The sequence below is a fragment of the Eptesicus fuscus genome, chromosome 23 (genome assembly GCF_027574615.1).
Source record: "Eptesicus fuscus isolate TK198812 chromosome 23, DD_ASM_mEF_20220401, whole genome shotgun sequence".
Taxonomy (NCBI): domain Eukaryota; kingdom Metazoa; phylum Chordata; class Mammalia; order Chiroptera; family Vespertilionidae; genus Eptesicus; species Eptesicus fuscus.
Window position 1 is genome coordinate 6111508 of NC_072495.1, and position 25868 is coordinate 6137375.

The 25868-nt window shown below is 42.3% G+C and overlaps 1 protein-coding gene across 1 annotated transcript in view; it reads right to left on the minus strand.

Moving 5' to 3' along the window:
- FBXW8 (F-box and WD repeat domain containing 8) overlaps positions 1-25868 on the minus strand; it is a 113637-nt gene that overhangs the window by 42342 nt on the left and 45427 nt on the right. Inside the window, exon 5 of the mRNA XM_054712541.1 lies at positions 20244-20401. Coding sequence (XP_054568516.1) covers positions 20244-20401 — 158 coding nt within the window. The remainder of the gene's footprint in view (positions 1-20243; positions 20402-25868) is intronic.

Consider the following 25868-nt stretch of genomic DNA (forward strand, 5'->3'; position numbering starts at 1 on the left):
CTCCTCTTTCATTTCTTATTTTGTTTATTTGGGTCCTCTCTTTTGCTTCTTGGTGAGCCTGGCTAGAGGTTCATCAATCTTGTTTATCCTTTCAAAGAACCAGCTCTTGGTTTCAATGATCTTTTGTACTGTTTTTTGTGTGTTTTTTTTTTCTCTGTGTCATTTATTTCTGATCTGATCTTTATTATCTCCTTCCTTCTGCTCACTCTGGGTTTTTCTTGTTGCTCTCTTTCTAATTCTTTGAGTTGTAGAGTTAGATGATTTATTACCATTTTTTCCTGTTTTTTTTTTTTTTTGAGGTAGGCCTGTAGAGCTATAAACTTCCCTCTCAGGACTGCAAGAGTCAGTCTTATATAAGCTATATGAAATAACCAACAAAATATACTGTTAAATGAAAAAAGGACAAAATAGTAGTCTAGTATGTTACACTGTTCTTGTCTTTTAAAAAATTTACACGTGCGCGCATGCACACACACACGGAATATCCTGGAAGGACACACAAGAAACTATTAATGGTAACTGGCCTCTAAGGAAAGAAACCAGAGGAAAGGAAGAAGAGCAGGAGGGAAGTTTCCTGTTATCTCCTTGTACATACTGAAATGTTTTCCAAAAACTATATTTAAGAAGAAGTTAAATTTTTAAAATATGTTTTCATGCGAAAAACCTAAGAAGAATTAATTGCTGAGTAGTGCTAACATATAGAGTTAACTCCTTCTACTTGTCCACTCATTCATGCAACAAATAACCACTGAGCACCTGTTCTAGGCCAGTCCCTGCTCTAGACACTAGCAATGCCTGAAAACAGCCATTAAAAGTAGTTTACATCCTTCCTCACCACCTCCTTCTTCTAGACCTCACCACCCTGGCCGTGGTGCTTTATCGTGCACAGTTGTAAAAAACCGAGCTTGACTTTGCTGCACTGGTTAAAAACTGATTTTACAATCCACCCTCTCCCCAGCACCTTGACTGCTGCTACATATGAAGTCCTCTTACACACACTGGCCATGTCTCCACCTTTCTCAAACTGTCTACGGCACTGCTCTTCAAGTGTGAGCCCAGGACCATCAGGATCCCCGGGGCTTGTTAGAAAAGCAAATTTTCAACTGGAGCAAAAGCTTGAGTTTGAGAACCAGCCGTCTACAGGAACTTTCAGTCCCCTGCAGATATATACACTTTTCTGTATTTGCAATGCCATTGATTCTTTTTTCTTACCAAATCATTTCTTCTTTATGACCCCAAGCTAGTTCTTTTCCCTGAAAGGTTTACCCAAGAAAATAATTACTTTCTGTAGATGCTGGATAATGATTTGTTCCAATTCCAACTGATTTTATTTTTTCAAAATTCACAGAAACAATCTGTGGAAATAACACGGTCCGTGGCTATTTCTTTGAGTTCAAATCCAGCTCCACTGCTCGCCAGCTGAAGGCCTTGGGTTGAGTTACATAAAGCAGTGAGCCTGTTTCCTCACCTGTTAAAACTGAAGATAACATTACCTACTAACCAGGGCTGTTGGGTAGATTAAAGGAGATAAACCACATGAAATGCTGGAGACAGATCAATCATTTATTTTTATGTATTCTACAGTTCCTGCTGTGCATAAAGCATTTTTAATCTATTAATAACACTAATTTCCTCTATTGCTCATCCATAAATCCAGTCCTATTACCTACAGCTTCCTACTACCTAAAACAGATGTAGCTTCTCATGTTTCTTCTCTTTGTAATCCATCTTCCCATCTTTCTTTTTTCTTGCCTTGTACTTTTGTCTTTAAACAATAAATTATTTGAACTTACGAACTCTCTATGAAGTATCCTTCAGCACTAAATAAATATTGTCAGAAGAAAATAATACCTTTGGGTTGCTTTGCCAGACTTTCAAACTGTCAGTAGACTTAAGTAGGTGATTACAAACCAAAGCAGAGCTTTCGAGTTAAATGTTGCTTCATATGTAAAATAGGATGTTCAATATCTGAAGTATAAGAATTATGATAAACTTGGGGGATAAGCAGATCACAAAGGCTCCACAACACATTCCCTGGCAAATATTCTGGTAAATTCTTTCCCTTCTGACTCAGAAGAAACAGACGTGCAACAGAAAACGCCAATGGCTCTGCACATAAAATAGGAGACAGGTGCATTCCAAGATGCGCCTCTTGCAAATATTTCTGCGTGGCGTTTGTTGGGAGACATCACAATCAGCAGTAGAGAGAAATGAAAGTTGCTTCTTGCAAGGAACTTTCAAGCATGCAGACACTGTCATCTGTCTACTTTCATCCAGTGCTCACTTCGTCTTGGGAGGAGCATCCATCCTCATCCTCATTTTACAAAAGAGAAGAGACAGAAGCTCCGAGTGGTTAAACAACTGTCCAAAGCAACTAGGTACATGATGAGGCTGGGCTGGAATTTAGCTAGAAACGTGTAGGATGAGCAGCTGCATTTACAAGTGCATAAAATAACTGTGAGATCGATGAGTAACTGACGTCAACTCACCCTGTGTTCTGCCAAGTGTGGAAGTTATTCAACCACAGCTCACTCTAAGCACACATGGAGTTTATCTATAAACACATTTTTCATTATTAATCAAGTATTGGTTTTGTTGGCATCATTTTTCCAACAGAATTGTATGCAATAAAATAGGCTTCCCCACAGGTTGAGTTTCACAGAGCTATCCTAAGAAGGGTCTTTTGGAAAATACATTCTAGGGCTCCATCAATTTAATTCTCTCTGAATGCCTATTGTGCCATCATCTTTGTTATTTTCTCTATTTCAACTGTTAAGTGTAGAATTTGGTCAGATCCTCACTTGTCAATGGTGCCAGTGTCATCTGCACATTCCTCCAGGACCACTTTATGGTGCATAAAATTTAGGATTGTTATATCCTCTTGATGAATTGACCCTTTATTATATGAACATCCTCTATCCCTGGTTATACTCTTTGCTCTGAAATCTACTTTGTCTGAAACTGAGAGCCACTCCAGCATTCTTTGGATTAATGTTAGCATGGTATATATTTTTTGTCCTTTCACTTTGCCGTGTCTTTATATTTAAAGTGAGTTTCTTATAAATGGCATATAGTTGGTCTTCCTATTAACTGGTGTGTTTAAACTATTTATCTGTAATGTGATTATTGGTAAAAAAGGGCTTAACCTACCATTTTTCTATTTGTCCCATTTGTTCTTTGCACCTTTACCCACTCTTTTTCTGTTTTAATTCCTTTGTTGGCTTATTAGCCAAAACCCTTTGCTGTGTTATTTCAGTGGTTGCTTTAGGATTTTAACATACACCTATAACTTACCGCAGTCTACCTTCAGTGATATCATACCACCTCTCACCTGTAAGAACTTCCCAGCTACTTCCATCTCCTCCTTCCCAGGCTTTGTGCTACTGTTGTCATACTTTTTATTTCTACATGTTATAAACCCCACATACACTGTTGTTATTTTTACATAAACAGATGATTATCTTTTAAAGAGCTTTAAGTAAAGGAGAAAAGCCATTTGTTATTAGTGTAATTACCACTTCCAGTGCTCCTGCAATATCACTTTTATTAAATCCTGCAGCTCTTGTAAGATTTGCAACTTCACTTTGCAACTATTCTGTTGGATATTTGACCCAAAAACACATGGGCAAGGTGGGCAGGAACAGACACAGCAGCCAACAGGGAGGGATGTTTGAGTAAAAGCTAATTTTATGATCAGCTGATTAATTAGTTGTACTAAAGGCCCGGTGCATGAAATTCATGCACTCGGGTGGGGCGGGGGGGGGGGGGGGTGGCGTCCCTTAGCCCAGCCTGTTCCCTCTCGCAGTCCAGGAGCCCTCGGGGGATGTCCGACTGACAGCTTAGGCCTGCCGTGGGCCAGCCAGCAATCAGCAGTCAGACATCCTTAGCATTGCTACGGAGGCCAGCTGTGAGCCCCGCTGAGCAGCGCTCCCCCTGTGGGAGCACACTGACCACCAGGGGGCAGCTCCTGTGTTGAGCGTTTGCCCCCTGGTGGTCAGTGTGTGTTATAGTGACTGGTCGTTCCGCCATTTGGTCTATTTGCATATTAGGGTTTTATTATATAGTATAGTTATGTCATGGCTACTTTTACAACCTCAAATACTCAGAACAGTAAAAACTTGAATTATAAGACTGTTTTATAGCAATGTCGCAGATTATCATTCACATTAACCAATATGTAGCCAAAAATAAATTAATGCAACAACACATTCAACAAGTACCTGCTGAGCCCTGCTCTGGGCCAGCCACTATCCTAGACCCTGGGAAACCACAGTGCACACATCAAAACAAAGCAAAGAAGTCCCTGCCTGCGTGGAGCTGACACTCTAGTGGCATCCACCCAGCATCTCATGTGGGGGGACATAAAGAGGACATGATCCCTATTCTCACAACACAAAACTCACACTGAAGAGAACCCTAAGCATTTTAATAACTAAAATATAACAGAGACATATATACAAAGTGCATTAATACAATACAGAAGCTTAACTTTTTGTCATGTTGCAGAATTTTAAGATCCCAAAGAGGAGCAGCTAATTTTCCCAAATATTTCAAGTTGAACCGGGTCCACGTCCACTTCCTGCATTAAGGAAGTAGTAGTCAAAGCCTGTCAGAAACAGGTGGTGATCCTTAAAAATCAGATGGGAACTCATTCTTTATCATATTGCAGACACAGAATAACAGATTTTGGCTCCTGATATTGTGTGGCCTTATGAAGTGGCAGGACTATGTCCCTTTTCTGCTACATTCCTGGCTGGGTAGTGAATTCAGAATACTAAACATAGTTGAAAGTCAACAAAGGTTTGCTGAGCATTCGTCTTATGTTTTAGCAAGAGAACATTTGGTTGTAAGAAACAGAAATCCACTGAAATGGCTTATATACAAAAGAAAACTCACCGGAAAGGAATGGGACTGTCCTGTGGAACCCGAAGGCAGGAAGTATAGGAACCAGGAACAATCGGAACCGAGGCAGTTATGTGTGTCTCACCACGTATCTTCACTCTGCTTCTCTCTCAACTGTCTCCACCTTCTCTGCCTCCACAAACCAGCTTTCCCTTTCCCAGCTCCATGAAGTCATCAACTCCATGCACACACCTGACACTGAAAATCTGAGGCCCAACCGGCTCATCCCGTCCATGAAGCAGCTGCTCCCAGGGCCAGGGTCCTCACCCTTGTCCAACCAGCTGAGGCCAAAAGACTCATTCAAGTACTGTGAACACGCTGCCTCTAGGAGCACTGGGGAGGGACCTCAGAGCAAGGAGGCACCCTGAAAGGTGTCTACTACATTTATTCTGCCTGCCAGGCCCAGGTAAAAACGAAAGGAAACCTCAGCAAATGCAAAGGGAGGTTCTGTGTAGTTCTTTACTAGCGACTTAAGAGGTATGTCATTGCTATCATTCCCTGAACCAGGCAGAATCCCTAAGAGCTGGGGTTTAGGGTCCCCACTTACCCCCCACTGGGAAAACTAAAAGGGGAGCAGGTGTCTCTCTTTCTCCCCAATAAAACCTCAATAGCTAGACCAGGGGTGGGGAACGTCCAGCCCGTGGGCCATATAAGGCCTGAGAAATCATTTGGTCTGGCCCTGCCGAGGCACTAGGGGTGAGTCAATTAAATGGGTGAGCAAATACAGCAGGCTAATTTTTAAGCTGATAATTTTGTATGGCCCGCGAATGATGTTATAAATATCCAAATGGCCCTTGGCAGAAAAAAGGTTCTCCACCTCGGAGCTAGATGAAAGATGCTTCATTCTGAAGCTAGTGCTGGGACCCAACAATGCTGTTTTATCAACAAAAAGGAGGCAGACAAAAGAAAAAGGGTCTCTCTAAAAAATATGGAAGAACACAATGAGTGAAGGCCATCAGCCCAGTCAAGTAGACAGGAGTAGGGCCTGGCAGTCCCACCTGCTCTCTGTGCTCAGGACCCTCCACCTTGACAAGGGGCAGCAGGGCTGAAGGAACTCCTGGTTCACCCTAGACGAGCAACAGTCATTAACGATGACATGAGTAACGATGGCCAGTCTTTTGAGGAGACATAAAGCCTGCTCAGCAGCTGTGGATGGGCACCCATGCCAGTTTGTAGCATGGCCCTCCCACCTCCCAAAGGAGGCCAGCCAGAGTGTGGTAATGAAACTGCACATAGTGGAAATGGGCTCTAAATGAGTTTAAACTGATTTATGCTAGCTTTTGTAAAGATGACTCGATATCAGGAAAGTGCTACCACTGTGAAATAATGTCGACGATCCTTAAGACCTCCGCCTAATGGTACTTGCACAGAATATTTATATTCCTCATCATGGGAACAAGGACCATAATGGATACCATTTTTGTTTTATTAGGGATGCATATTTAAATTAATCTGCTATTTGCCTAAACAATTAGCTGCTTCTGTTTGTGTGCACAAAGCCAAAATTGCAATTAGGCTTCCATCAAAAAGATAAGTCCCAACTAAAACTGTCCCGGTGGAGTCATAAGAGCTCAGGGCAGAACTTTCCAAAATTACTTTTTAGCATAATGGTAATTATGTTAATTGCTTGAAAGGTAAATAACTGCTGAACTGGTTTTAGAAAAAAACACACAATTGGTGTTGCCCCTCCCCTTTAATCTTTTTCATGCCCCATAAAATGTAAAACAGGTTACCAGTTTAGAAAGCCAGAGACTGGTCACTTCTTGCACTAGTTTGTCTTAGTGCTTTCCTAATTAGAACTTCTTTTAGCCAGGAGCTCCTACTCTCGAGCTTGCGCAATAAATACCTGAGGCTTGGCCTCAGCTTCATAATAGTTAAGTAGACAGGATCAATTAACTGCAGTTCAGAGACATTGAATGAAGCAGACTATTTATAAAGACAGCTGGCAACCTCAATTTCCACCATGTACATAAACACTTGCGTATCAGAAATTAAGGAGTCGAAAGAAATCCTGCAACAAGAGGAAAGGCATTTTAACAAAAATGCTAAATATACCCACAGCACTCACTAAACGTGCACCTCTTCATTAAGCTCATACCACATCACTATGAAGTGAACACCAGGGATGTAAAGGTGGCATAAGTCTGAGAGGACAAAAACACTTGCTTTCATGGAAGAGGTGGCCTGGGGGCGGTTAATATCAGTGCAAACAAGGGTCATGATGCTGCATCCACCGTGCATGTCATACTCCACATTCCAGCTACACAAGCTCTAAAGCTGAACTCTCTTACTTACAAAAACTACAACAACAAACAAGCAAAAACACCAATAAGTAATGAAGCATTCTGGAAGCTGCATTTTAGACTGACAAGTAAGAAATCTGGGGGAATGAGGGGCCAAGCGGGTTGGAGGAGAAAGAACACTTACTTTTACTATATATGTTTTGGTACTATTTGTTTTTCTACATGTAATACTATAACAAACAATTTCTTATAACCTGTATACACATCCTTATAAATAATGGTATGATTAGTAATGGGATATTTTGATTATTTACTAATTACAATCTTGATCTGCATAATTTTATAATATTTAACTCTGATGTACACAATTAAATTAAAATCTCAAATTCTACTTCTGACCCATCAATGGGTTCAGGTGAAATAAATTCCAGAACATTCCACAACACTACCACCACTTCCCCGGATCAGACCAGGACAGGACAGCCCAGCACAGGGCCTAGACCAGGCTGGCATTCAGGCTTAGATTCCTTGTTCATTCTCTCTCTCTCTCTACCTACCTATTGGTATAAAGAATATATGCCTAGCCCTAACCGGATTGGTTCAGTGGATAGAGCGTCGACCTGCAGACTGAAGGATCCCAGGTTCGATTCTGGTCAAGGGCATGTACCTTGGTTGTGGGCACATTCCCAGTAGGGAGTGTGCAGGAGGCAGCTGATCCATGTTTCTCTCTCATCGATGTTTCTAACTCTCTATCCTTCTCCCTTCCTCTCTGTAAAAAAATCAATAAAATTATTTTTTTAAAAAAAGTATTAGGTACCTCTTGATTTAAAAAAATATATATACGCCTATCTTCAAAATTAGTTTCACTCACATGTTGACTGACATAACTATAATATTTAGAAACGTAATTTAAGACTGATGCTGATAGCTGTTGAAGCTGAGTGATGGGTATATGAGGGTTTGTCATATCATTCTGTACCATAATAAAAGGATTTTTAAAAACAACAAATTAAAAGACTATCAGTAACAAAAGTAAAAACTATTATCTTATAAAAGTAAAAAATATCATTTGTGTTTTACTCATGTTTTCAGTAGCTACACTACAAAGTGACTTCTCAGACCAAATGGATTGACAATGCAAATTCCAGTGATGACATTTTGCAGCTTTTAGAAACCCCATTCCAAATCCTCAAAAGACCTTTAAACTATACTATAAATTTCCTTTCAATAAAATTATTAAATGACTCAAAAACAAAAAAGAAAAAAATCTAGATGTAAAGATTTAGATTATAGCAAAATGGCAGTCAGTTTTGAGTTACCTGGTATCAAGTGAGAATGAGAAAATGGAAACCACAGATAGTCTAACCTCTTACTTAGGCATTCAGATCCCAATGCCAATCTTCCCAGTGTAGGTGGGTTTTGTCAGGAGGACCCTTCACGTTTGGGCCAGTAGTAAGGCAAGTACAATCTATAATAATAAAAGCGTAATATGCTAATTAGACTAGACAGCCAAAAGACCTTCTGGACGTCATTCCAGACGTCCTTCCAGACGAAGCCACGGCAGCGGGGGCCAAGGCAGAGGCAGTTAGGGGCGATCAGGCAGGTAGGCAGGTGAGTGGTTAGGAGCCAGTGGTCCTGGATTGAGAGAGGGATGTCCGAGGGGTCCTGGAGTGCAGGCCGGGCTGAGGGGACCCCCCCCCGCCCCACGCATGAATTTTATGCACCAGGCCTCTAGTGTTAAATAATAGTAGTGAAAGTAAACATCTGTGCTTTGTTTCCAATCTTAAGGTGACAGTATTTTCTTTTACTATCTATATATATAAAAGGCTAATGTGCTAAGTGTCCAACTGTCCAACCCGTCACTATGACGCACACTGACTGACCACCAGGGGGCAGATGCTCAACGCAGGAGCTGCTGTGCTGCAGTGACGGTTCTCTGGTGATGCACCCTGAAACCAGAGAGGAGGGAGCCTGATTCCTCGCCAGACTGTGCGATTCCACCATCGGCCGTGGGTTATGTTGTTGCTGGGGCACTGTCGGCCACGAATCTGGTTTACTGCACACTTACATTTGTGTTCCACACCCTGTACAACAGCAACTTTGCAGAGTGCCCTCTCACACTCCGGGACCCCTTGGAGGATGTCGGAGAGCCAGTTTCAGCCCAATCCCCGTGGGCCAGGCCAATGCTGCTCACTCCACAGATGCAGGGGAGGAACTGAGAGAGGTTGGCTCCAGGATGTGTCCAGCCCATCACACCCAGTCTCGCCCCACTGGCCACCTTCTAATTAATTTCCTTTCAATGTGCACAAACCCATGCACCAGGTCACTAGTTGAATATAAAATTAGCTGTAGGTTTTTAATAGATGCTCTCAAGCAGATGTAGAAAATTCCCTTCTTGGTCAATGAACTAAAAGTTTTTATCATGAGTACAAATTGACTTTCATCAAACATTTTTGTTTCATTGAGATGATCAGATGGTTTTCTTTATAGTCTATTAACATGATGAGTTATATTGACTGATTTTCAAATGTTAAACTAACCTTGAATTCCTGGCATGAATGCTAACTGGTTATGTATTGCAGGATTCAATTTTAAAATATTCCATTGAGGATTTTTATGTCTATATTCATGAGGAATATCAATCTGTAGCTTACATATTTTCATGTATCAGTTATACTTTTTTTTTTCTTTATCTAATTTTAGCATCAAGGCAATGTTAGCCTCATAAGTTGAGTTGGGAAGTGTTCCTTCTAGTTTAGTTTATGGAAGTACATAAAGTTGGCATTATTTCTTCCTTAAATGTTTGGTAAAATTCACCAGTAAAGTCACAAGGCTTGCAGCTTTCTTCGTATAAAATTTCAAAATTAGAAATTCAATTTTTTAATGAAAATGAAGCTATTTCATTTTTCTAGTTCTTTTAAAGTGAATTTTCATAATTGTGTCTTTCAAAAAATCGATTTATCCATTTCATCTAACTGGTTGAATTTAATGGCATAAAGTTGTCTAAATATTTCATTATAGTCCTTTTACCATTTGTAGTCTCTGTAATGATGTCTCCCACTCTTACATTCTTGATGTTGGCAATTAATTTCTTTTCTCTTTTTTTCCTGATCACTCTGGCTATATTTATTAATTTGACTGATCTTTTTAAAGGAACCAGTTTTCTGTTTCATTGATTTTTCTGTATTTTCTCTCTCTTCTATTTCATTGATTTCTGCTCTTAATGTTATTACATTATTCCTTACACTTATTTTGTTCTTTTTTTGATTTCTTAAGGTAAACAGTTATAATGTTGATTTGAGACTTTCTCTTTTCTAATGAAGCACCTAATACTATAAATTTCCCTCTAAGCACTGCTTTAACTACATCTCATACATTCATCCAGTTCAAAATATTTTCTAATTTCTTTTGTTATTAGAAGGAGTATACTGTTTAATTTTCAAATATTTGGAGACTATCCCTGCCCCAGCCCTGGAGTCAGCCATTTCTGCAAGTAGCCCTGGCTCCTTTCAGTGGAGAGAGGTATTTTCAAGATCTAAGCACTAGGTGAGCTTATTCCTACTAGGCTGTTGCTCCTTTTATACCTTCTCAGGAAAGAAAGCTAGTACATACATGAACATATATGCTTACACACACACACACACACACACACACACACACATTTCTATTTACTTCTCTGTTTACACTGAAAATCATGAATTTTATAGACACTTCCTATTCCTATTCTGCCCCACAGGGCTCATTCTGACTACCCCCTTTCCCAATCTGTACCTCCCTTCTCCAATAAGAAGAAAACTGGCTCCCATCATCCTCAATATACGTACCTGCCCAATCTCCCTGTAAGCTCCTCCCGAACCCGCCGGGCCACTGCCCCACTCAGACTCCCTGCTGCACCTGTCCCTGGCCTCACTGGGCTGCCTTCCTACTCCATGTGCCTGTGTAATGGTGTTTTGACTAAAAAGGCAGGCACATTTTGCTTTTAAAACAAGAATATATTCCACAAACATATGTATTCCTGCTTTAAAAGAGCTCTAGGGTTTCAGATGAAATAAATGCTACAACCAAAATTGTAAGTATTGAAAGGAAAGTAAATTCTTTACTTCAGAGAAGTAAATAGAAATGTGTGTGTGTGTGTGTGTGTGTGTGTGTGTGTGTGTGTGTGTGTGATTATTTTCTTCCAAAAAACAAATTCATGCTTGGTTTTCATTAGGTAAATTAAAGAACTTGGACAATTTATTTCTCGAGTTTCAGCTATCTCCTCAAAGCCTCTCTATGCTATTTACTGCTCCTTTTGGTTTTTAAGCTTTTACTACAGTTAAGCTTACTTTGAATTTATGTATCAGACTGTCTTATTAAAAATCAGTGTTCAGTAAAACCATCCAATAAGCCAAAGGATTAACATCAAATCTTATATCATAAATTCAATGTATCACTTTTTTTTCTGCATGAGAAAATTATTTCATATTATTTTCACTAGTAACTAAAAAACTTCATAGTGATACTAAAATTGATCACCTGCTAGTCTGTGCCTACAGCATGAGAACTTCCCTCTCCAGTGTTTCTTAAATTTGAGAGCTCTAGACCTCTAAGATTCATCGGTGTACTCTCAGCGTGAAAAACAAAGCATTAGAAGGCATGTAGGTGATCACTTGGTGCCAACAGCCTGTGGCTACAAAATGCAAATTCAAATTCTGAAACCCCGCAGCATGGTTCAGCTACAAAGTCAAAAGATGCAGATTCTTTTTACTATTTTTAGATTACCATAGAAAATACCCAGATTTTAAAAATGTTCCTAAAGATCTCACAACTCCCACCCATGATTGTATCTGTGGACACCTGTTTGAGGAATACTGCCCTATTAGTTACAAAGCATTCATAAGCAAGTGTAAAACAAATAGAATTTCAAACTCCTCTCACTGAAAATAGAAAAACCTTTAAAAAGCATTTTTATTCAGTAATTTCCTCCATCACAGAAACAATCTCTATGGCTTGCCTTAGAAATCTAACACCCTAGACCGCACCAGGTGGCAGTCAACGTTCAAGTTCAATGCCTTAAGAAATACTAGTATTTCCTCAACACAGAAATAACCACCTCAGTTCAGAATTCTGCATTTCCTTTTTTAACTCCACTCTGAACAGCTTTAAACTGTGAGCATTCCTACTGTTAAGAAATTGTTTAAATTTATTAATGTATCCTATCTTTGAAAAGGAATATATTGGGTATTTTTTTTGTTTTGTTTTGTCAGAAAGTTATTCCATTTTGTTTTGTTCACTGAGAGTCTGACTAAGATTCCTAATTCTAAGCACAGTAGGCAAAGGTTTCAGGCAAGAACTGATTACTGAAACTTCTAAAAGAAAAAAGACCAGAAAAGAAAGGCTTTGAAAAAAAACAAAAAACACAAAATTCTCCCCATCCACAGCCAACTGTCTCAGCCATCTCCAAGCAATGCTTCAGTAAATTCATAACCCACTTTTCAAACTTCCATTTTGACCAGGGCAGGGGAGGAGACTGAATATTGCACTCAAAGGTGAGGGCACTCCATTCAAATGTCATCATCCACATACAAATAAGAAACATAAGCAAAATGATCAAGAACTGATCTTTTACTAAACGAAATCAGTCTCCATAGCCGCCTAACTAAAACACAGTCCTACTGCTCACTGCTGAAAAGAAGCTTGGAGAGACCCACTTCCATCCATTGTTAATATGTCCGTAAATGAGAAATCAGAGCCACTTCAGCCCAGGGCAGCACAGTCCCGGACAATGGAGCATGTGTGTGTCAGACAATGACACTGGGAGTGCTGCAGAAGTGGATAAGCCACTTTGCCTTGCTTGATGGCACCAAAGAAAGACGACTGTTGGCTGTCCCATCTAGGTTCCCACATGCTCAACTGCACTGGGTCTTGTCCCTCTTCTTCCCACTTAGGGGAACAAGTAAGAACTTCTTTGCACCTAAGAAGAGTGTAGCCTCATTTCTCTGCAAAGAGTGAGTTTTCAAGACAAACTCTGAACAGGGAGTGGGTTTCCAGTACGCTGCCGTTCCCTAATGCTGTGGCTCAAGGCCAAAGGCAGGCAAGCATGGAGCAGATGGAGTCCTGGCAAGGTCTCCCACTGTCCCTGCATTAGCAGCATCTGCTCATTACTCAGAACCTTCGCCTGCTTTATCTAATGCTCCAGGAAAAGCATTTTGATTTGATTCATTTTGGTACGGTAACGTGCAACACAATTAGTGGTAAAATCAACTGGAGGATGGCCAGTGCTGACAATCGGAAACAAGGCAGAAGAAATATGAGGCCAGTGGGTTGGAATTCAAAAAATCACAACTGTGGATCACCTTGCCAAAGCTCAATACCCCAGGTGGGTGTACAGTGTTCCTGCGCAGCAAGGAGGCTAAAAAGGATGAAGGGATGAGTCACTTTCTCCCAAAGCTGTTTCCATCTCTCCTCTGGATCTGATTCTTTCTATGTGTGGCTCACCATCAGGTCTCAACGGCTACAGATCTTCCCTTTGGCACAACCAGGGAGCTGAAGTTCATTAACTCATTTTATTATCCAATTCTCCTCTTCTGTGGGGCACAGTTACAAATTTTATACAGCAGACCCCACAAGGTAAGTTTCCTTTCTACCCTGTTGTACCTAAGAAGAGCCTGTTCTCTGGTCCTGGAAAGGAGGAATGTAAAAATGTACGTTTGATTATTTCAATCTGTCTTTGCCCAGAAGTAGCTACTCATGAATATGTTGGGATAAATACTGCCATGACAATCTGTTAAACTGAAGTGAAACCAAAGACAATGCCACCTGAGGTCTGTGGAGAATGTGAGAAGTTGTTGTTTACCGCAGAAATAGTAACAACCCCAATCAGACTGGTAAAACAAGCTCAGAGTAACAGAGAGGCAAGAAAACACAAGAGCTCTTATCAAAGAAACAATCCTAATGCCAAAAGGAATTTGAGACAAGTCACAGCTTTCGGTGTGAACGATGCAGGCATGGAAGTTCTGCAGACTTTACCTAGAATAGGAACAGCTCCCAGAACAGGACACAACTGATAAACAGGACGATGTGAATGTGAACAACTGGACAGACCACTGGACCAGAACTTAACATCCAGAAACAGACAACTACTAAAAGAATTCATACCTAAAAACTTATAAAGGCTCCACCTCCAACCAGTGAGGTAGACAGAGATGGACTTTCTAAAAAGAGATGCTACAAAAAGGATATACTCGAATTCATCTCTCATATCTCTCATACTATTTCAAGATGGACTCTATTATTAATCAAAATTAAATTAAATATGAAAAACTAGCCTGGCCAGTTTTGCTCAGTGGTTGAGCGTCGACCCATGAACCAGGTCATGGTTCGATTCCTAGTCAGGGTACATGTCTGGGTTGCAGGCTTGATCCCCAGTGTGGGGCATGCAAAAGGCAGCCAATCAATTACTCTCTCATCATTGATATTTCTATCTCTCTCTTCCTCTCCTTTCCTCTTTGAAATCAATCAAAACATATTTAAATACATATATATACACATATATATCCTATCTATATATATAAAAGCCTAAGCTACCATCGCAACCGAACAGACGACTGAACAGGCTGTGTGGGGTGACCAGGCCGGCAGGGGGGTCAGTGAGGGGCGACCAAATGACAGAGCAGGCTGCGTGGGGCAACCAGGCCATGAGCGGGGGCAGTTGGGGGCAACCAGGCCGGCGGGGGAGGGGTGGTGGTGGCAGTGAGGAGCAACCAGACTGGCAGAGGGGGGTAGTGAGGGGTGACCAGGCCAGCAGGGGTGAGGGGGGCAGTTGGGAGTGACCAGGTCGGCGGGGGTGGGGGGGGGGTGCAATTAGGCGCAATCAGGCAGGCAGGCAGGTGAGCAGTTAGGAGCCAGTGGTCCCAGATTGTGAGAGGGATGTCCGACTGCCGGTTTAGGCCTGATCCTCAGGACATCCGCCGAGGGGTCCCGGATTGGAGAGAGTGCAGGCTGGGCTGAGGGGACTTCCCCCCACATGCACGAATTTCATGCACCGAGCCTCTAGTATAATATAATAAAAGAGTAATATGCAAATTGACCCTAATAGCAGAATGACCGGGAACGACCAGTCACTGTGATGCGCACAGGGGGCAGATGCTCAATGCAGGAGCTGCCCCCTGGAGGTCAGTGCGCTCCCACAGGGGGAGTTATGCTCAGCCACAAGCCGTGCAAGCGCAGCAGTGGTGGCAGTGGTGGCGGTGGGAACCTCTTCCACCTCTGCAGCAACACTAAGGATGTCCGACTGACGGATTAGGCCCAATCTCCTGGGGAGCGGGCCTAAGCTGGCAGGTGGACATTCCCCAAGGGTCCCTGGGCTGCCAGAGGGATGTCTGACTGCCAGCTTAGGCCCGATTCCCCAGGGAGCAGGCCTAAGCTGGCAGGTGGATATCCCCTGAGAAATCCTGGACTGCAAGAGGGCATAGGCTGGGCTGAGAAACCCTCACCCCAGTGCATGAATTTTCATGCACCGGACTTCTAATACTATATGTATAACTAGAAGGAAAAGAAAAAATTATAAGTAGTAGGTACAGATGTAAAAAAACTCAACCTCTCCCACAGTAAGAGAAATGTCAATTGCAATTACAGTTGGATACCATTTCTTTTCTATCAAAGTGACAAATACCTAAAGTTTGAAATATACTTTGCTTATAAAACTGTAAGGAAACGAGAACGCCTTCATATCTTGCTGGTAAGAGTGCAAAATAATATAACCCCATTTGCATTTTTATAGGAAATTATAAAATGTCATTTATACAAGGTTTTCCACTACAACATTGTAATAGCAATAGATCAAAAACAATACTGTTCCCCAACAATGGAATAGTATGCAGGTATGGAAAAGAAATGTATTTTGTATAAACTAGCATGTACAACCTTTCCAGATATGCATGCTGCCCTGGCTAATGTGGCTCAGTTAGGAAAAGGGTCACCCCATACACTGCAAGGTTGCAGGTTTGATCCCGACCCTGGTCAGGATGCGTGCAGGAGGCAACCAATTGATGTTTCTCACATCAATATTTCTCTCTCTCTCTCCCATTCCCTTCCCCTCTCTCTAAAAACCAATGACAATGTCCTTGGGTGAGGATTTTTTTAAAAAGCTATGCATGTGTATCAGAGCATTATTCACAATAGCCAAGATATGGCAACAACCCAAATGTCCACCAACAGATGAATGGATAAAAAATGTGGTACGTACACACAAGGACAATCTCTTGCCATTTGCGACAATATAGATGAATCTTGAGTGTATTATGCTAAGTGAGATGGTCAGAAAGAGAAATACTGTATAATCACTTATATGTGGAATCTAAAGAAGTCAAAACTATAAAAAAACAGTAAAATGGTGGTTACCAGAGGAAATGATTGATGGTGTCTAAAGGTATAAACCTGTGACAAGTAGTAAATGAGCCATAAGGTTCTAATGCATAGTATAATGAATTTGGACAATAATACTGTACCTGGCAATCATCCTATATAATAAAGAGGTAATATGCAAATTGACCATCACTCCAACACACAAGATAGCCACCCCCATGTGGTCAAAGATGGCCGCCCCCATGTGGACACAAGATGGCCAGCAGGGGAAGACAGCTGGGATGGACCAGGCCTGCAAGAGAGGGCAGTTGGGGGCAATCAGACCTGCAGGGTAGGGCAGTTAGGGGTGACCAGGCTGGCAGAGGAGGGCAGCTGGGGGCGATCAGGCCTGCATGGGAGGACAGTTGGGGGGGACCCAGGCCTGCAGGGGAGGGCAGTTGAGGGGACCAGGCCTGCAGGGGAGGGCATTTGGGAGGGACAAGGCCTGCAGGAAAGGGCAGCTGGGGGAAGGCCTGCCGGGGAGGGCAGTTGGGGGGGACCAGGCCAGCAGGAGACCAGGCCTGCAGTACGAATTTCATGCACTGGGCCTCTAGTACTACACTATATAAATATATGAAAGTAACACACTATACACCTTAAACTATACAATGTTACATATCAAATTTATGCAATAAAAAAGATATATTAAGTGAAAAAAGGCAAGTTATGGATTACTATAAGGGTATATTATCCTTTATTTTAAAAAGGGGGGCATAAAAATTGATATTCATATTTGCAATGCAAAAATACTGTAAGGATTGACAACAAATTAAAATATATGGCTGCTTTAGAATGGAGTTGACAAAAATGAATAGAAGCAAGACTTCCCAATATATTTTCATTGTGTTATTAGTTGTTTGTATTCGTTTGATTTTACATCCTCAAAAATATATACTTAGTCAAAAATATTAAGCTATAAAACCCACTCCTTTATGAATTAAAAATTAAAATCTCACACACACACAACTACCATCTAGAAAAATAACCCACAAACACAGCTCACCGAAGCGTAAATGACAAATTAATAAGATATTTGAAATAGTCCTTAGTCTTTTATTTTCAACCAGAAAAGATAACAACACAGCCCTAGCCAGTTTGGCTCAGTGGATAGAGCGTTGGCCTGTGGACCAAAGAGCCCCAGGTTTGATTCCAGTCAAAGGCACGTACTATATTGTACCTTGGTTGCAGGCTCCTCCCAACCAATTCTCTTCTACTCTCCCTAAAAATCAATGGAAAGATAACAACACAAAGAGAAAAGGGGAAGATAAGAATGCGAAATTTGCAGAGAAAGAAATATAAACAACTAATAACACAGTGAAAAGGTGTTCATATAAACATCAGTGAGATACCATTTCCACCTCTGCAGACAGGCACGAGGAAACGGTCACTCTCATATACCCTTTCGAGGGTAAGTTGGCAATCTTTATAAAAATGTAAAAGCATCTACAGCCTCCACCTCGGTAATTACTAGTCATTTTCCCCTCTCTCCTCACTACTTGTGGAAATACTTGCACAAGTCCATCCATCACAATATTTGTTCAAGGATATTGCTTGCAGCACTGTTTTTAATGACAAAAACAAACCATCCATGTGTGCATCACTGCGGGCCCTAAGAAGTAAGTTAGAGCACAGTCACATGATGCGATACTACACAGGCTGGAAGGAACGAGGGCCACCTGTAAGTAGTAATACACAAAGATACCAAGATGGAGAAGAAAGCAATGGTGCAGAAAAATACCTAGAGTAGCGTCTACGCGTGAAATGTGAGGGGGGCTTAGAGGTAGAGGAACAGGGAGGAACACTGCAACTTCTTTCTGGATACATTTTGTTTACATTTCATACTTTTTTGCTCTGTTTGAATTTTAAGTATGAAATTTCATTAAAAACCAAGTTATTTAACATACACTGAGTGGCCATATTATTATGATCTCTGAACGCATAATAATCTGGCCACTCAGTGTGTGTGTGTGTGTGTGTGTGTGTGTGTGTGTGTGTGTATGTATTAGAGGCCCGGTGCATGAATTCGGGCGTGGGTGGGGTCTGGCCAGCCATGCCAGGGGGAGGGGACATGGGCGGTTGGCCGGCCGGCCTGTGTGCTGGTCGAACTCCTGGTAGAAGGGACAATTTGCATATTAGCCTTTTATTATATAGGATACACACTGAGTGGCCAGATTATTATGCGTTCAGAGTTCATAATAATCTGGCCAGTCAGTGTATATTTTGACAATTATGTGCCAAGTACATGCAAACAAAAGTAGTTTCTCTATCATGTCTACATGGTCTCCCAGTGCTGGTGACAAAGACAATTCTAACCAACAATATAAACCTGCAGCACACTTGCACATCACCTCAAACTCTGTTTTCAAGCTCACAGATATGAGAAGTGGGGGTACAATAGCTGGGTACCTGTTTCTGTGTCTGTGTTCACTTTACCTGACCAGCACTACGACCATGCAGGGCCCCAGGGACACAGCACAGTTCTGGATTCACCACTGATTAATGACTCATCTGCAAGCAAATCACTTAGCTGGTGGCTCTGGACCTCAGTTTCCCCTTCAGAAGAAAAATGTGTATGTGTGCACACGTGTGTGTGGCAGGGGAGGCTACTGGATACTTCTAAATCTGTACGATTCTAACTTAAAAGTACTACAACATTTCATTGATAATTTGGAAAACAGCAAACACACTCAAGCTGCACATATGTTATCTATCCAGGATCTCAATAAACAGACAAAAAAATATTACATACCAAAAGAAACCCAGCTTAGCTGAATATCTAGAGGCTGAAAAAAAGACCATCAATGGGTCCACTAATGTCAAGCCAAAAGAATAGCATTCATGCTCTTAAAATACTAAAATGAAAATATTTTACAGATGTCAGCCCTAATTTTTTTTCAATGGCATATGGATATGAAATTCCCCATAACTTACTTTATCATAGTGGTTTCCCTCTGAGCCAACTGATAACACTAACTCAGAAGATGTGCAATGGGGCCATGACATGAACACGAACATTCTCAACTATCTGTGGTCCAGCTTTCAGGCAAGTAGGGAAACGTTTCTGGAAATTCCAATTTTACACTATAGTGGAAGTCAGGAGCATGAGGTAGGAGTATAGGATTTTCACGGCCATTTCAACTATTATTCCTATTAGCTATAAACTGTCAAGTGTTCCTGTATTAGACTATTCTCACCTACTTCTGAAATCCACAGTTGCTTCTGTGCAAAAATCAGTCCCAGCAAGACAACATATTAACATAAATCATGTAAGTGCCAGGAAGGTAGGCACTGACCTTTATTTTTCTATTTCCATATTTGTCGATAGATGATCTATGTCTACCCTTTTCACTGTTCCCTCTGAACTAGGCAGAGACTAAAGGAAAAGTAGGCCAAGTATATTCAATATTTTACACCAAACAAGTTCTTTGTTAAGATGGCTTGGCCCACCCCGCGCCCAACTCTCACACCAGCCTGACAGCTCCAGTGGGAACGAAGCACCAGTATAATGGGTGCTGTGCTCCAATGCCTACCAATGCACTGAGGGTTATTGGCCAACTTCTTCACATAAAGCAAAGAGTGAGTGTATGTGTGTGAACATGTGTCTGTGCCCACGTGTATGTATGGAGGGATTACATGTGGGAGCCGGCCACAGCTGCTTAATTTTTGTAAAGCTTTTTTTTTTCCTTAATAGGGAGGAGGGTTGTGGTTACTTACCATCCTCATAAGCTGCTACTGCCAGCGAGCTGTTTATCCTCACAAAGGAGACATATGGCTGCATTCCAGGCTCGTCCTCCTCATACTCGGAGTCCAGGAAGGGGGCTACGTAGTCCCAGGTGCGGGTGTCCCACACCCTCACGTCCCCTGATGTGTATCTGGAAAAGAAGGACCTAGTTGGTTCCAAGTGGAGACAGAGAGCAGGGCCATAGTGGAGAGAATGGGGAGAGCTTCCAACAACAGAGGAGTAAGATTTGGTTGGAGTGCAACCACCCCGGCAACACTGTTCAGATGAGTGACTCCAACAGGAGAAACTGTCACCCTGGGTAACAGAAAGGCTGTGAACACCTTTCACACTCTCAGAGCACAATGCTGACAACAAGAGAACACTATACCATAAGAAAGTGGGTATCGAGATCTCCTTGTTTTTCCTTTTACATTATTATAACCTTAAGTTCTTCCAGTAAAGAGATCACTAGGAGAAATCTGTAGAAGCCACAGTATTTACATACATACACACACAAGAAAGACAGGCAGAGCGAAAGAGAGAAACCAAGGACTAATGGTTTTCCAGGCACAAGCTTTCTAATACCTCATCCACGCATCAGATTTGACTGATTAAAGTCCCTAAAGACTAATTGATTTGCTGAAACAATTAAATCTTGCCTTTAGCAGCCAGACAATGCTGCCTTCTCATGAAAAGCTCTTGCTGAAATGCATGACACTCCCAGTTTTGCCCACTTAGAAAATAGGAGCCCTCACTCTCTGCTATTACTACTGCCACTCCAACAAATGAAGCTCTCCATCAAAGCCACGGCAGGGCCAGAACCTGCTCAGACATGAGGCCACTAGGAAAATGGACTGGCCAGATGATGAGGTGGTGCACTGCCTGCCACTGGGGTATTTACGCTAAGTTCCTTACATCTGCTACAGAGGGCTCCATTCAACACATAAAGCAACTGCGGGGAGGCATATCAGAGATGTTGTAAGAGTCCATATGTACCCACACAAACACAGGCAGACAATTTAGGGGGTTTCCAAGCCATTGTTCTTTCAGGGTTTCTTTTAATACATTTTTATTGATTTCAGAGAGGAAAGGAGAGGAAGATAGAAGTATCAATGATGAGAGAGAATCATCGATTGGCTGCCTCCTGCACGCTCCACACTGGGGTCTGAGCCCGCAACCTGGGCATGTGCCCTGACCGGGAATCAAACCATGACCTCCTGATTCATAGGTGGATGCTCAACCATTGAGCCACGCCAGCCGGGCCTTTCAGTGTTTCTTTGATCCCACATTAAAAGTGTGGAGTCGAACACAATAACCTCTGAGGTTTATTTAATTACTGCAATCTATGGCATGATTCATTACAAAATAGTTATAGATCAATTTCTCATGTGAGATTTCTTAATAAGGAAACTAAGAATACTCTTAATTCAGGAGTGCTTCATTTACTAAAGGCAGTAAGTAGTCTTTCAAATTAATAACTGGCAGTAAATACAAAGATTGTGTAATTCAAAGGTCATTCTGTCGCAGATTCTCTAGGTTGGAGGGTCCTCTCCCTGCAGACAGCACATGGAGAGTGTGCGTGTAGCGAGAGCCAAATAAGAGGCACGTGCTTTCTAAAACTGGACTGATGGGCCTGTTTGACCACTCATCCTCAGTAAACAGAAACGCTCACTCCACGGTGTCATTAGTCTGGTGATGCACGAGCAAGGGTGGATATTGATAGCACCGCGGCCGAAGCACGGCTGCTGGCTCCTGGGCCCTCCAGGCAGTGTTCCAGATGACCCTCCATAACGAGGAACCCCACAGAAGAACACACACCCCACTGCACCAAAACTTCCAGGATCACCCTGACTCTCCGGAAATGCCTCAGGCAATCCCCGGAGTAAGGCCACTTCCTTATTAGCGAGAGACATAAAACAGAGATGACATGTTTGGAATTCTAGACTGTGTGAGTATATTCTTAGGGTTAATTTCTAAGTGAAAGGAACTAGCCGATTGAGAAAAGAAAGGTGAGAAGGATGACAACGTCTTTCAGAAATTCAGAGAAGGTGAGTGAAGAAAGGGAATTTGGAGATCAGAGAACTAAAGAACTTGGAGAAAAAGAAGTGCACAAACCAGGAAAATGAACTTCTACTCCGTTAGTCTCAGTCATTCTGTTTTTTATTACCTGTACATGGGACCACACCAGTGGTCTTCATGTGGTCCTTTGTGGCACCCCTTAGGTGCCACAGTACAGAGGAGAGAATTTTAGTGGCTGAGCTCCACCCTACCCCAGTCCCCTTTAAATGATGAGGTCCCAGGTAAAACAACAACCACCAAACAAAACTTAGAAAACTGCTGAATCCCACAACAGTGACCTGAGATGCAACGTGTTGCTCTCTCACTGCTTAGGGAAGAGGAGAGAGGGAGGGCAGAGATGCACAGAGAAGAGCACTCCATTAACATCTAATACTCCTGGCGAGCCTTTTTTCCATGAATGAAGTTGTCCCACTCACGTTGAAACTCCACAAGTTTAAATTAAATGCGTGCAGTCAGTCCTCAAGTTTCAGCTCACCACCAAAGTAGCCCGTTGCTGAATTCCTTATTTTTGCTGGTGATTTTTTTCGCCCCTACCCACGCTGCAATATACGTTCAAATCGCTGCACCCTTTCTTCTCATTCCCAGGAATGCCACTCTAGTCTACATCCCCCAAGCCCTCACAGCTGTCCCATGGCAGCAGCCCCCCTACATCTAAGCCTCTCCCACCTCCAGTCAACCCTGCACAAGCCAAGTCCTCAAAAATACTTGACTCCATGAATCATCCTGCCTTTCTCCCTTTACCCTCCTAGACCATGTGCCCTATGATCTACACAGCCTAGACTTACTCTCAAGGCAACTGTGTGTGTGTGATTATCTGGCTGTTCATCTCCCCTACAAACCTACAAGCTTCTAAAGTCAGGGGCTGGGTCTTGCTCACCACTGTGGATCAGTGACTGGAACTGTTAGACTAGAAGAGCACTGGACACCCAGACAGTCCTCTGTAAATATGCAGTCCTTAACCCCTAATGGAATGAAGTTGTAATTACTAGCCTAGCACTGAGAAGACTCCACAACTTAGCGCCCACTCCTCTTCCCAGCCTCATTTCCTACTCTTCCTTAGCATGAGCCAGCCTCCATTCATCGGCTTCTGAACACTCGGCTCACAGCATCCAGCTTTTTTTGGAGGCCTTCCCTCCTCCCCCCTCAGCCCAGTGGGTCTCAACCTTGACTGCACATTATAGAATCACCTGGGATGCTTTTAAGACTCCCAATACTCAAGCACACCCCAGACCAATTAAAACTGACTCTCTAGCCCAGCCAAGGTGGCTCAGTGGTTGAGGGTCGACCTATGAACCAGGAGGTCATGGTTCAATTCCCAGTCAGGGCACATGCCCGGGTTGTGGGCTCGATCCCGTTTGGGGTGTGCAGGAGGCAGCCAATTGATGTTTCAATCTCTCTTTCCCTCTCCCTACTCTCTGAAATCAATAAAAATACTTAAAAACAAAAAACTGACTCTCTGGAGGTGGAACCAGGTATCAATATTTCCAATGTGCAGCCAAGATTGAGAACCTCTGACCTACCCCAAGTCCACCAACTCCTCAAGGTCTAGCAAAGGCTCTCCTCCTCCATGAAGCCTTCTCTGACTCAACTACCATGCCCCATATCTGAAGAAACGGCATTCATTGCTACATTCCATGTCTCCTCACTGTAAAGTCCTCAGGAAGGCCATATCTCAATGACACAGCCTCCATCACAGTACCTTACACACAGCTAACAATAAATAAATGGTCAAAAGGGGACATCCACAAGTAACTCAAATGGTTTGAGTGGCATCTCCTTCCATATCTGCTGCCCACCTTCCAGTGCTACTGATCAATGAAACACCCAGAATGCACACATCAATATGCATTAGAATTCTTGCATGTGTTTCTAAACTGATTAAAATCATTATAAAACACAAGATAAGCTAAATTATTTCAGTAAACATAGACAGCCATTTGAATTAACTCCATTCTTCATGGCTAAAGAGCATGATAATAACACAAACATTTTGTTACAAAATGACTCAGGAAGCAAAATGTAAGCGACTTTACGTCTCTTTCATGATAGGAACAGAGAATAAATAGCGTGATGACTCCATTGCAGGTTCTAAAATCTAACACGGGTGAAAGCAACCACAGCAGTGGCAATGGGACTCAATGCGAAAGAAACACGTTTTCACCAGGGTAAAACATTGGTAGGGGCAGAGGGACCTGGACCAAACCCTAAATGTGATCTACAAGCACTTACCAACATTGGCCAGGAGAAGCAAGAACAGATATCCAAGCAAGGTAGGGGAAAGGGTTGATTTTTCTCCAGAGCTCCAGATGTCTTTATCGCTGCCTAATGGCAATTACACTCAACCAATTAAGACACCACTATGACAGTTGCATTGTCAGTAAGCCTTTGGACCCCAATGTTGATGGCTCTCTAATTAGTGCCTGTGCAAAGTACAACTGCAACTAATGGAAGAGCACTAAAGAAACAATGAAGAAGCAGTCTTTTCCAAACCAGTAAGGATGTCCCGGCCACGGCACGGGCCAGTGAAACTGTATGCCTTCGCCATCTTTTTTTATGCTTGGCAAGGCTGAGTTTACCTCCAAATAAATGGGTCACAGACCACAGCTGATTTTTTGTTGAAAGAATGGGAACAGAGCCTCTCTCAAGCTCAGCACGCCAGAGCAATTGCCAATTTAAAATGATTTATCACCAAAGAGCTTTCATTAACTTGTAAGTCTCCAATAAACAGACTACTGATTTGGACTAAAAGACCGGAAGAAAAAGAGGGAAGACATACAGCTAAAAACGACCTTTAACCTTTCTTTTCATATGAATGTCCAGCAGGGTGAGAGAGGCGGGGCATGGTTTCATTTTGCTTCCAGGTGCCAGCTCTTCTTTGCTAAAAACAATGTTTGTCAAAGCTCTTCATAATAACCTGGGGAGTTGTTTTGATTTCAGAAAGCTGGAAATGGGGTTAAGTGACTTACACAAGGTCACAAGAAACATTTTAGTGGCACAGCTGGGATCAAAACAGGTTCTTGGGCTTTTTTCAATCTGCTGCTTAGCCAACAAGCCACTCCATCTCCTCAGATGACAGTGTCTTTAAACTAATACAGCTTTTAAGAACCATCCCCATTTAAGTGCAATATAAGGAATTTATTGTTTTCAATATTGTGACTCAGGCTTGCAGGACACAGCCCCTGACCCTAACTCATCAATTCTACCACTGTATCTCAACTGGAGGGCAAGAAGCCAACAGCAATAACACAAAAGCTCAGGATGCTGGCAAGGAGTGTGGCTGGGCAGATGCCATGGTGCCTCCCACACCTGCTTCACAGGTGATGTGGGAGGACATATGCAGTGGATGGTACAAGTTCACCCTCTACAGGGCCATACTCATTCAGCTCCCCACCCCCCAAAGAAGTCACAATTCTATTCTGACCAGGTACTCAAGGCAGCCAAAAGGAGCCTTGTTATGAGTGAGGCCTCAGACCAGGAATAGCAAATGGTTTCATTTGTGTGTCAAATCCAATAAATTAGTAGTGGTTGCCTACCGCCCT